General features: G+C 39.9%; 1 protein-coding gene across 1 annotated transcript in view; it reads left to right on the top strand.

Annotated features, from left to right (window-relative positions):
• The window catches only part of SLIT3 (slit guidance ligand 3), a 524,461-nt gene that overhangs the window by 298,040 nt on the left and 212,811 nt on the right, over nucleotides 1–13,610 (top strand). The window contains exon 6 of the mRNA XM_068417108.1: nucleotides 1,046–1,117. Within this exon, the coding sequence (XP_068273209.1) occupies nucleotides 1,046–1,117 (72 nt within the window). The remainder of the gene's footprint in view (nucleotides 1–1,045; nucleotides 1,118–13,610) is intronic.

Below are 13,610 nucleotides of genomic sequence, written 5' to 3'. Positions count from 1 at the left end.
TGTGCAAAGGACGGTACAATATATAGTTGGGAGCCTGCATGTATATTTTTATGAAATGCAGGTATTGTACTTACACATGGGTAGGTACATAACTTTATTTCTCTAAATGTAAAATTTAAAGGATCAGATGTCAGAAAATGTAATCACTAAATATTAAATTACAACTTAGAGCTTTGATTTTCTAAGCAAAAGAGACAGATGTAGCTGTACTGCTGTATCCACATATATTGTAAAATATATTTAAATCATGCTTATGCAGGGAGACAAATGAGGGAACTCCACCATACAAATATTAAATTACACATTTTGAAGCAAAATAGTGTTTTAAGTGTACGTGTTTATAATGCTTTCTGTCACTGGATTGCTCTCGCTGATGCAGTTAGGCAGAATCTGTATTTAGTCAGAAATCTTTCAATAGCACAGGCTACCAGATGGGACCAGTAACAATGCAGAGAGGCATCGAACCACCACAGACATTTGGTGCTTAGAATAATAAAAAGACTATAAAATTAGATTAGTTGAGTCTAATTTGGAATTGGTATATTCCCTATGCGCTCTCACAGCTCTTGGGCGGATAAAGCCTGGAGATTTAGTACTGTCAGGACAGAGGACTCCAACTTCCAGTAAAAGAAAAAAAGGCATTGTGGGAGGTCACGGAGGGCAGCACGGTGACCTCCAATGATTTACAGGCCTTTAGCTTAATGAAATTGTTTCAGTGACATGACGGTAAAAGCTCATAATGGATTGGATGCCCTAATGTAATGAAATTACTCCCTTCTGCCTTTAAAAAAAAAAAAAAAAAAAGGCGCAATTAATATTTACTGAGACCTGACAGGCTTCAGTGTGCGGTAGCGTGCAGCGCTGTCAGCCAGCAGCGAGCAGAGCCAGAGCAGCGTGGCAGCCGAGCAGCCCTGCGCCGGGGTGGCGAGGAGGCGCTGCGAGGGGGTGGAGGGACACCTCGGTGACGGGGAAGCCCCCAGCCTGGTGCTCTGAGGCAGCTCTGCCCAGACTGGCCAGCCTTCATCCTCTCCCTTCCTTTCTGCAGGCAACTGGACAACAACCAGATCAGCTGCATCGAAGATGGAGCCTTCCGAGCCCTGCGCGACCTGGAGATCCTGTGAGTTGACTTGGTGCTGTGCTGGGGCGGCGGGGGGGTGGCTCTCCCCGTGCTGCAGTGCTGGGCGAAGCTGGGGGCTTGATATCCTTCCTTCCCACCTCAGACCGGCGGTATAGGTAGCAATGTGAAATCTCACACTTCCCCCAGGCTGGGGGTACTGCTAATTAAACCACAATAGACAACTTCTCTGCTACCGCTCCTGAGGAGCAGGGATATTGCCGTGCTCGCTGCTGCGTGGAACAGATGGGGTTCAGCAGTATTCAAAGTGCGTCCGATGTATGCTCTGCAGCCAGAAACCTGGCCAGGTCTGCGTAATGTCGAGTAGAGGATGGGTAACAGGTTCGTGGGGAACAATATTATGAGATATCTGACAATTGCCCTAGACAAAAAGCTGTTTAAAAGGTGTTTGGTATGTAAGAGGGAGGAGAGACAGGCATTTGGCAGGCTTGTTCAGCGCAGTCATTGGCTTTTGGGGAGGATCCTGCTCTGAGGGCGAAATAACACCACGTTGTGCTGTTCGTGTACCACAAACTTTACACATCAGCTGTTAAAGCTACAACATAGACCAAAAAAAGAAAAAAAGGATTTGACAGTGAAAGGTGACTCTAAGAGAAAAAGCACGTTAGATTTAGAGCACCGTCATTGTAATGTAAAATCCAATATTACCCAGAACTCAGTATCTGAGCAGATAATTTGCTTATTACTAATCATCACTTGTTCACGTTTTCTGGAATAGGTTTTGACTATGTGAACTGATATAAGGCTTTCCCTAATACCTGAAAGTTAATACTGCAAAGCTGAAAGTGTTAATACTTGTGAAAGCACACAGTCGTAAGCCAAAATGGAGAGGGACCCAGGGGGGTCCCTCCAAAATTCAAACCCCCAACATATGAACTGGAGTTAATACTGGTCCAGCACTGGAACGGTATACACTTAAATACAGCTGAGAAGGCCTGCTCAGACTGCTGAAAAGCTTGTCATTAACATTACATGGTATGAAACAGCAAATGGTAGATGTTGAAGTAAGATCTGCCTGTCACAGTCCTGGCACCTGGAGATCAGCAGACTCAAGGCATTGCCTTTGTTTTTGAGAACAGGCAATACAACGGGCTTCATCGACAGCGCTGTGCCACGTACCACGGTGTTTCTGAATATGCATGTGATAATATTGTGAATTCCTCCCCAAGGGCTCTACCCACCTTGTACTGATGCTCAGAGGAGTTTTGCCATCGGTTTCAGCAGAAGGAAGTTCAGCTTTCTGAGGGACCTGGGAGTGGTGGCTCTGCGTGTTTGTCTGTCACAGTCATCTGAGATACCTTTGGTCCCTTTCCCAACCTGGGCTCTTGCTATTGATCAGATAGTGTGTGTGGCTCATATTGAACTAACAGTAGGTACCTGCAGAGTTTCTTATCTGGGAACTTGTGGTATCAAGAGTATTGTTTGAATTCTATGTTAATAGGATTTTTCTGGATAAGTAATGTGTTACCACTATAAAGTTTTACTTGTCTGTCAGATTGAGAAGCCTACTGTGTGCTGAAAGAAAGGAAGAAAAGAAAGAAATAATGAACTCCTATAAAATTGACTTTTTTTTTTTTTGATGGACTGATTTTCCATATCCGCAGAGAGTGAATCAGTCCTCCACTGACAGTAGACTGTGTTATAACTTTCACTGAAATATGTTGGACCATAAATGGAGCCTTTTTTGTAATATACCGAGTTCTGCAGGCTCTGAAAAAAGTTGCTGGGAATGCATTCCTTCTCCCCAGGATGTAGTAAATGTTGAATTAGTTTATTTACCTCTCTGCTTTTAATTGGTTAATTCTATGCCAGTTATTTGTGGGTGGGAAAAGAGGAGGATATATAAAATACATCATAATCAGTTCTTTAATGCATTTTTAATTTTCAGCACAGACATACTGCTACAGGAAAAATCAATCTTAATTCTAAAGGATGAGAAAATAGATTGATAGTATCTATTTCTAAAGGTATTTTTCTTGCAGTCACAAAACGTGAGTTTTATATTTCCAACCTAATTTGAATTTTTCCAAGTTTTTCTTCAAAGAAAGTTTGAGCGTTTAAATCTCGCTATCAAAATAAATTTGCTTAATGCCTCAGAGAATACATCTTCAGTTGTAAAACAGTCATAAATGTTAAAAAACTGAAGCGATTTGAACCCTCAAAGAATATTAACAAGTGAAACCGAAGTTTATCATCTCAGAGCTACTATATATTTTATGCAGATATATTTTAACTTGTAATGCCATATGTAGAAAATATTTAATGATTCTGGCAAAAATTAATCTAATCATCTGTTTGAACAGTTTGCAAGGGTACCAAATAATGTATTTCTTCTTTATCTTACTGAAATCTTGTGACCTTTCGAATATAAAACATTTACATTTCTGCATCTTTTCTCTGCACACCTGCCTGTATACAGAACTCTAAATTCTGTAGATAACTTGGGGCAGAGATGAAATGCTTAGTGTTACTCAAAAAAAAAAATAAAGAACACTTTCTTTAAAAGCACTTTGGTTTCTGGATTGCACTTTTCATTCACCTTGAATTCCTCTAAAAAAATGAGAGCAAGGAGCTTAGTGATTTGGTAGGTGTAGGAACAGAAGGAAGTTTTGCAGTTATCCTTCAAAATGAAGAGCGCTCTGTGGTCCTTATTACTTATTTCTGCTTGTCAAGCAAACTGTTTTCATTTACTACTTTTTATCTTTTTTTTCCTATGTTGTTAATAAGTTCCTGTACCAACAAATAGCACGGAGGCAGAGATGAAAACAAGACTGAAATTTGTGAGTAATTTCAGTACTTGACATGATGCAAAGAGTTGCTAACTCCAGCTGAAGCTTGGGTCAGACCAAGGCACTGGCTGTGTCTCCCAAAAAAAACAGTTACTTTTTGCTTTATGAGCTTCCATGTTTCAGATGTCCCAAAAGGTGTCCTTGATCCTGTGATCTGAGCTATGTAGACCATGATGCAGGTGGCAAGTGCTACTGGTGACTCACGAGTTTTGGGGTAAAAAGCTGCAAAAATGTTGAGTATAAAGTGCTTTGGTGCCTTCTGTTGATTGTCTTAGCCCCTGCAGCAAGGTGAAGATGATGTCTGAGAAATGACATGCAGAAGTGACGTGCTAACGTAAACATCCTTTCTTGGTAGTTTTGCACTGGGGCTAGTTTTGTTCATTTTGCATCAGATGTTCTGTACGCCTTCCCATAAAGGTTTGTGTTTCAATCTGTTGATAAAATAGGGATTTTTCTTGTTGACGTGCTTCCTTTCCCCCTTTTTGTAAGATGATAATGCGTATTTCAGTGGGTTTATTCTTGCATTCCAACACACAGAAAGGTGTGTGCAACCCCTAAAACAGCAATAAAATGTAAAAGGGGCAGGTATTTTTAAAGGGGTGGCAAAAGTTATTAACTAACTTATGACCTGTTGGAACAGAAATGCACAGAGAAGTTGACGAAAATTATTGTGAAACTTTCACTAACTGAAGTGTCATTCTTAGTAGGAGAAGATTTTCTGCTCCACTCAATTTTTAGTTATGTCCTGTGGCAACATCTGGCAATAAAAGTGTTATTGAGAAATATTTATTAGTGTAGCTGTAAGGATGTTTAAAGATTATTAAAAAAATCTTCACAAAACAAAACAAGCCCCAAAGAATTCTTCAAAATAATTGTCCAGTATTCCTTATGGTGTGTGGCAATACGATGTTCATGTCCTTTGTAGATTAGAAACTAGTCCATAGCTTTATTTCCAAATGTCCAAAATTATGAAGCATAGGACATAAAACTCTTTCAGAGCTCTGCATTTCACCTTCAGTCTCTTAGGATATATGAATAAAAGAAATTACTTTCAAGGTGGTTCAACAAGCCCACTCAAACTGGATAAACTAGTAATATTGAGTGAATGATTGTGCTATTGTCATTAGACTGGAAGTGCTGAACAATACTTGTGTTTTTAGGATCTGTATCTCAGTAAGATACAGAACTCAATTTAGCAAAAACCCCTTTTAATTTATTTTTGTTTTCCCTTGCTGGGGTAGCTTGAAAACTGTGTGGTGACATGGCAGTTGTGCCATGTGGACAGGACAGAAAGAATTACGAGTCACTGATGGGCAACTCGGGTGGAGTTTTTTCCTTGTTTTATGTTGTAAAGCTGTTTTTCCTCTTACTCTATAATGATAGCCAGAGGGACTGGAGCTTGAACACATTTTGTTCATGGCAGATTTTCTGTAAAAAAAATTCCGAAGCCCAAAAGATTTTATCATACCAAGAGCTAATCCTAGGAGGACTGTGGATAGTATTTTATTAAAGAAGGCAAATGAGTTCTTGCTGTACAGAGCTAGTACAGAATGATTTTGGGTTTTGTTTGTTATTAGTCATGTTAATTGTTCTAGTTTTTGCATATAATATTTCTGAGCCTGAATATCCTCTTTCCTGAGTTTCACCCACTTTTTGAAATGAATGAGCGCTGGCTCTGTAGCAATAAACTACACACGTGGGAATCTGTCATTCAGCTGTGGGTGCTTTGGTGTGAAAAGTAGTGATAATCCACTCACAAGAAACACTGAAGAAGTGCAAGTACAGTCACCCAAATATCCACAGCAATTTTAAGTTGTAACTTCAATTCCAAATGAGCCCTAAATATTTGATCCTAAAAAAAAAAGTTAGTTTTTCAGATCATGAAATGTAAACATAAGTGAAAAAACACAACCCTTCCATCCCCGAAATCTTAAGATGAAAAGGAGTCTTAGAAATTAAAATTGTTCTATCAGTGTTTGTATATATAACCTTTTCTCTCCAAACGTTTCTGCCTCACTCTTCTTCCTGCTCCATGACAAATGCCCAGAAGCAGACAGCTACAAATGCCGTGTGCTGGTTTCTTTCGAACTCCGATTCGGTGCCGAGTCGTATTCCGCGGGACAGAGCGTGGTCTGTCAGACCAGTTGCGGTCTGCACCCCCCAGCTTTTCTGTACGTTGTCTGACACATCCAGTCATTGCAAGCATTTTACAAGTGGAATAGGGTTATTCATGCTTTCCTCTTTTCAATCCAATATATTCCTGTTATAAAGGATTTGGTTTCATAAAAAAATGTAGCAATCGGTGCAGTTTACGCTAGAGACGTCATGCATGCGTGTGCTTATAATACACACCACCTTTTGTCCTGGCAAACTTTTAAGAACTTTTCTGAACATGAATCGTTATTTTGTGCTAAAGCCAGGGTTTAATTGTCCCTGTGGTTGTCTTCTGTATGCTGAACACTCAGTTATATAGTCAGTTTTACTTATTTGCAAAATGCTATTCTGGGCATGTCTTAACTAGATAGAAGATTTTTATTTGCTTTCCCAACCTGGAGAGTCAGGCAAGGAAAGTCATGACATAATTCTAAATATATGAGATGTCATTGCTTAATGAAAGCCTCAAAATGCCACACAAATGTGATTTCCTCCTCTATTTTGCTGGAAATTATGATCGGTTGAGGCAATCAGGATCAAATTTGAACTCTAAATTGTGTTCCTATAACTGATACCAAAATACCTAAATAAAATAATGAAAATGAGATTTCTATTTAAAATGTTGTGCATAGCTGTTTTACTTACTCTTACTTGAGTACAGTAAAATTAAAATGATTGGGGTTTGTGTTTGTTTTTTTTTTACCCAAGGGTATACGTTAGCTCAAATGTATGTAAATGAATAAAATGAATTTAAAATCTTTAGTCATTTCATCAGTCAGCATGTACATAGTACGTGTCATAAAAACAAAACTGAAGGAGTAACTATTTGTAGTATATGAGTAATTGAAGTATCTACCAGTTAGGTGAAAAACCAGGAGTTTGGCTTTTCCAAGAGTATCCCCAGTTTTCCGAGTTGAGCTTGTGTCTCGGACAATCAAGTTATGCCAAAGGAAGAACAAAAGTCGGTTTGGCAGTTGAGAAATGGTGCACCCAGAGTATACAGGTGTCAGTGGAAAAATGATCATTTCCATTTCTCTTTACTCCAGTACTTATTAGACTGTTCTATAATTTATACCCTTCCCGTTTTTCCTGCCTCCTGTATCGCTGTAGATCTTTAAGGGAAGGAGAAATGCTCCTGAAGAACCTGGCTGCTGTCATACAAGGTTTCTGTTACATAAATCAGTTGGAGATAAGATTAACCACAGAAATGCCTTTTTCATGAGAACTTTTAGAAAGGTACTGCACACTCAATGGGCCCTAGTGAAATGAGGTGCATAATTAGCATAAAGAATTGAAGGAGGAAAGATGGGGTGCTTACGTGGTTGCTTGATAAGAAATGTTTTTGTTTGCTGATACATGTCGGTGGGAGATCTGGTGTCATTGCTGAAGATATGGAAAGGAAATCTGAGATAACCTCTGCTCTGTATCACGTTACAAAATGTGAGGTTGGAAGTACAGCGTAGTGAAAGGAACACTGTCCAGATGGCACCATGGTGACAGGCTTTATATCAAAGACCAGCTGAGATAAAATAAGAGCGGGCAAGAGAGGGCCTCTGAAAATCACTGATGCCTGTTACAGATGTAATGTAGCTCTCCCTTTATGGGGAGAATATATTTGCATAAATTCATTGATCAATGATTTTGCTAATCCCGCAGTATTCCAGGCATGTCCCAGCAAATTGATGAACATTTCTATCAGTCCTCGGTGCGGATGCCTAATTATATTACATCTTTAGAAAAGATGGATTTTTCCCCTCCTGGAGCATATGTAGTAGTCGAATGCTGTGCTCGTTCTCCTTTCCTGCTCCCATTAGGTTGGAGGTTTTTTCCCTTTTTTCCCTGGAGCTGTGCAGACTGCAGAACTTATCTTGATAAGAGCAGTGCCAGGTTAGAATTATTAGTTTCATGAATTACTGACCAATATGCTTTTTGAGGAAGCCCGGTTTTATGGCTGGTGTAGTGTAAGCTATTTATTGGTGTTGCAGTCACTGCTCCGAGAGACTCCAAAGTCAAAACTCCAGGAGAGACAGAGATTCCTGGCAAACCTTCTTTCCCATGATATTAATTGTTTCATTTGCATGCTCTGCTCATCTTGTGACCTGCCCTCCCTCCCCTTTGACTAATATAGTTTCTTCGTCAGTAATATAAAAGATGTAGAACAAGCACTTTGACTGTTGAAAGTCAAATGAATGTGAACGGCTTAATCCAGAGGACACTCAACTGTATATTTAATGCAGACGTGAGGCTCGACACCTTAACCAAAAGCTGAGCTGAAGGCTATGGTGGGAATAAAACTCCTTGCAGATAAAGTTGAGGTGATGACAGAGTTCTGAGGGAAAGTAACAAGTTCAAGGTAGATGAGAAGGCGTTTTATGCCATAATTTGCAATTCATTGTTTATATGACTCCCCAAAGCAGCTGGATGACGATACTATGGTAGTTGGACGCGATCCTGTCAGCATTAATAAGACCTCTTTGGCTGGGGGAGGAGGTGGCACACCTCTGTGGCACAGGTTTCCATGATACCAATATCAAATATACTGGGACGTCGTCAGCCCTTCAGTGACACTGTTTGGGGTCCAAAGCTGGTGGTGGATGTGGGAACTCCTTCTTGCTCTGGGGTCAATCACCACGACAGCAAAAAAAATGATTTCAAAAATGTTTCAGAACACATAATGGTTACCTTCTTTTTTACTGTGTGCAATTAAAAGTATCGTTTATGACCTATAGGGGTATAAATGGTTTGTCTTTTTCAGCGGTTGCTTTTGTCCCTCTGCTGTGCTGGTAGAACAACATAGACAAAGGCTCTGCGCTGTAGCCAGGCTTTATACAAGAGAGGACTCAAAAGCCTGGTTTCTCCGGAGAGGGAGAGTAAAATAATGACAGGAGCTCTGTATACCAGAATTGTTGGTGTACCACTTCAAGCATTGTGTCAGATATTTAAACTTAAACTGTAGCTGCTGGGATCAGGGTACTGTGCATTACTTATTATTAGCATTATTCAATATTTTTAGCTGGGACAATAATATTGTATCTATCGTGACTTAGAAATCAAAACAGTAATATGTAGACAGTTAGCTTGTAAGTGAAGTAGATAATTACATCTGCACCTGAAAAAAATGCATAGCTAGAAGCTTCTGCTGATCTAAAAATCAAATAGTGTCTTTTTTCCTGCTGTTCACAACAGACATTTGATTAGTGTAAATTAGACTTTCTTTACGTAGCTTATCCAGTTCTGTAAGAAAAAAGAAAATATGAGCTGCATTAAAGATGGAAGTATGAAACAATTTTAAGGTAATTTGAAGCCAAATAATCACAATTTCTATGTTAATTTAGTTATCATAAATGAAGCAATTTCATATTAATTGATTCGATACTTTTGAAGCGGAATTACATTTCTTAAGTTTCTGTTTTGGGGTGAATAATACAAATGCATTGTTTCAGTGTGTACGAGTGATGGATGGCCACGCTTAGGACATCTGCAGATCCTTAGAAACAAATTTTAAAAACACTGTAAGGTCATCCAGAAACCTTTGTGGTGATATACCATGTTGCTCTTGAGTATTTTAGAGATACCTCAGAAAATAGCTTGATCAGTTGAAAGAGCATCAAATGAGGTGGCTACATAAAGCCATTGAAGGAAATAATGAACAATAATGCCATTAATTTTTAAAAATTGCACACATCTCTCTTGTCTTTGCAGTGCTAGGTGGCGTGAGATAGCTGTGGTTTGCAAGTGCCAGACTGTGGCTGAGATTGGGATTTATTTGAGGGTAAAATAGAACAGAACATTGTGGAAGACAAGTTGGTGGCTGTGATGAAGGGACGTAGGAGCATATACTGAACAAGATCTTTGTTCACCAGAATGGTAATTTAGATTTGCTTTTGCATCTTTTGCTATTAGAATCTTAGACTGTCACCAAAAGTGCTTTTCTGTGAGAAGGGAGGGTGGGAAAGCAGATCTTGTTCATGGCTTTCAGCTTTGGACTTGGCTACTGTGATCGATAAATTGCCGCAATGCAGCATCACTGCGACGACGCTCGAAGGCCGCTGAGAAGCCCCCGTTGGTGCAAAAGGAGGTTGCGGGCTGGGCGGGCTCTGGGGAGGGGGCTAGCCCACTCCGTGAGCACCCGAGCTTCTTACTGGCTCCTTGGGCAATTTCAATGATGTCTTAAAAGGGTTGGGTCCATTTTATCTGCGAGACACCCCGTCTTCCCGTCCACGGCTAGGGCGTTAGAAATCAGGTGAGGCTCTTCAGCTAATACTTAGGCTGAAACAGTTAGGAGAGACCATCCACAATGGCAGTTATATTTTATTCTGTGTTCCTGCAGATATTACAGAGAAACAGCCGTGTATGGAGAACAATTGACTCCTTTCATTTAGCTACTTCTTGCGCTTGTAGAAAATTCCTGAATAGATCATGAGTGCTTCGATTGTTTTCCTGTGTATATTTTATTTTGCACTTTTTCACTCTGTGGACTGAACGCAAATGAAACGCTGTGAGTATTTGCTATTCAAATTGTTGTGGTTTCTTAGCTCTATTGCATGCGCATGCATGAATATAGCAGGTATTGCTGCTTCTCACGGGCAGGTGGTGTTTGGGAGAAATTTAAAAATTGGAAAGATAGGTGGTTTTAAACATATTGACCTTTTTCTTGATGCACACAAATGCTGTCTAATGTATTATTAAAAGAAAAACTCAGTGTTTAATTCCTGATGGAAAGCAGATCCCTTTCCAGCTTCGCCAAGAAACATGTCATTGTCCTTGACTAGGAACTACATGTTGTCTTTGTTCTTTCAATGTTTCTTTCCTCTATAAATGTAACTTTTCCTTAACAACTGTTGATACATGCAAGTCTAAATTCACAGAATGTGTATATTACGTGTTCCCTATTGCATTCATGTGGATTTGTATTAGCTTATATATTAGCCTTAATTTCTAGCACGTATGAGTTGCAGGTAGGAGCATCACATACTGTTAGAACATAAAATTATTCCACAAATATGGTCTGTGTCTCTTGCATTTTGGGGAGGCACTTTGGGCAGTAAAGATGAAGTTCCCTCTTTAAAAGATTTACTTCTTTTCTTTCCTCTGCTATGAAAAGTTGAGAATTGCCTTTGTGGTTCTGTGCCACACTGTGCCTGTTGTCACATTGCCGGGGCTATAAAAGCTCTCTTCTCGCTGCCCTTTCCCAGTGGGAATGCCAATGGCCTTGAGAGCTGAGGGGCAGCTGAGACACCGGGCTCCTGACATCGGGGGGGCTGCTCTGGCAAGAGGAATAAGGGCCGTTATTTTGCCTGCAGGACCTGATAGGTCTGCCATAGGAGGGAAATGGCAACCAGGGCTCCTGGCAGCCCACTCTCCATGGATGCCCATCGCCTGCCCCCTAAAAGGCTTCTGTAAAACTTTCTGCACTGACACCCAGACACTCAGGCTCAACTTCTGCCAGTGCCATTTCTGTTCGTTGTTATATGTATACCGCTGGAGCAGCTCTCTGCGGCGTACGCGGGCTTTGCCAGCGCGCCCCTCCCTCGGTCCTAGCGGTCAGCACGGGCCTTGCAGGAAGCCGCAGTCCCGCGGGCAGTGCCGCATTGCGGCAGTTGGTGCAGGGGCAGCAGGCTGGCACCATGACTATCCCAAAGAGATGGAATATTGTCACATAGCCCCTTACAATGGATGCAGAAGTCCATTTTTTGTCACTGTCTCTAGCTCTGAAAAGACAACTAATTTCTCTCTGCCACTTGGAATGACTTCTTTGTTCCTGGGTGTGTTACACCGACAAGTATGAGCAGGATACGTTCATTGTGGTAGGCAAGTCTATCAAAATAGGGGCTTTTACCGTAAGGTTATAGCATTAAGGTTGCAGTGTACTCAGGATGGGACAAATTAAAACATGGGTTTGAAGAATGATATTGTTCCTTTCTGGTCCAAATTTAATCAGTTTCTGTAGAATTTCTTTTGATGGAGTCCTGTAAGGAAACCGCAGCACTCAGCTGACAATGCTGAAACCTTTTACCTTTGAAATCTCCATTGTTAAATGCCTTCAGCCTGAACAAATGGTAAAAGTTGCTTGCTCCTTTTGAATTATGGAGTTGGACTGTGTTAGTTTGAATTGGATTATGTTTATAAGACTGCTTTAGCATCAGAAAGGACTAAACAGAAACAACTGTTTCAGGCAGGAACCTGAGAGACCATTTTATTTTGCTGAAGTACTGATGTGTCAAACTTAAGGTTTGTATGATCTGACTCTGTCTTGTTGATACTTTTTCATCCGTTCCATAAATACACTCTGGTAGGCTTTCAGACCTCCGTATGCATCGAGAACCCAGTGCGGTTTCCATTGATTTTGTCAGGAGTAGCACAGAATCCATAAACTACACTACCTGACATGCATGCAGTTGGGTAACACAGAGAGCCATATTTAGTAAGAGAAATCTCTGTATAACCTAAAAAAAAAAAAAAAAAGCATATCTATTTAACAATTAATTTATATTAATCTGATTCTATTATTAATTTAATTATATTAATTCATTGAACAAGAGATTTTCAAATGAATCTACAAAACAAAATTTAGGTGAGTTGAAATTGAATACAATTAAATTTTTGATCGCAGTGGCTCTTGTGAAAATCTGCACCTAAATAAATAGATTGCAGGGACTAGACTCACTCCCTGCTGAAGTCAGCAACAGGATTTGCACTGATTTCAGTGGACATTGGTCTGGGTATTATGGTAATTGGACTTGTTCCCAGTGGTTCTAGGCAATAATATCAGCCATGGAAACTGAGTACCGTAAAAAAACATCAAAACCACCCTGGTGATGTAAAACATTTATTCAGTGTTTGCAGAAATACTCTTCTTTCTCTGAGTCCAAATAGTTACAGAAAATTAAGGATGTAATTGGGATTTAGAGCCACAGCAGTCATTCCCCGTACAGTGTACTGAAAAATGTGTAGCTTTTGGGCAAAGACTTGAGAAAATTTCTTGATTCAAAAAAACAGTAAAGGCAGTGCCATTTTTGAGTTTAGAAAAATAACTCTTTGGAGAATCCTTAATTTAAAAATAAAGCAGTGGCAGAATAATTTCAGCCTGCGTTCTTTTGTCTTTGCTCCAGTGCTTTTGTAACTAAAATTTCCATTCAGGCTGAATTGAATGAGTATTTTCTGCCTAGAATTAGAATGTCATGTAAAAGGTTGAAAAGCTGATTGAAATGTCTCTAAAAAGATTTTTTCAACTCTCACTGGGCATAGGCATTAGAAAGAATTGGGGGATGCAACTGGTACCTATGTTTTGTACAGCTAATACAAGTGATGTGATTGTGTGGGAAAACAGACCTGTATTTCTGTATCTAGAAAGAGCAGGCTTCCTTACGGGGAAGCGGTAATACGTTTCATGTCAGTCCATGTGAATGACATTCTTGACTTAACATCTAACGAAGTCCACAACCTAAATGATTTGTGTACCCTCATTCTCTGTGTAACCTTTATTGTATTTTATTTTACCTTATTTTGGCTTAGCTCAACTTATTTTATTT

This window comes from Nyctibius grandis, chromosome 22 (assembly GCF_013368605.1).
Source record: "Nyctibius grandis isolate bNycGra1 chromosome 22, bNycGra1.pri, whole genome shotgun sequence".
NCBI classification, from domain to species: domain Eukaryota; kingdom Metazoa; phylum Chordata; class Aves; order Nyctibiiformes; family Nyctibiidae; genus Nyctibius; species Nyctibius grandis.
The sequence above is the reverse complement of the archived record's forward strand: the minus strand, read 5'-3'. Positions and strand labels throughout refer to the sequence as shown.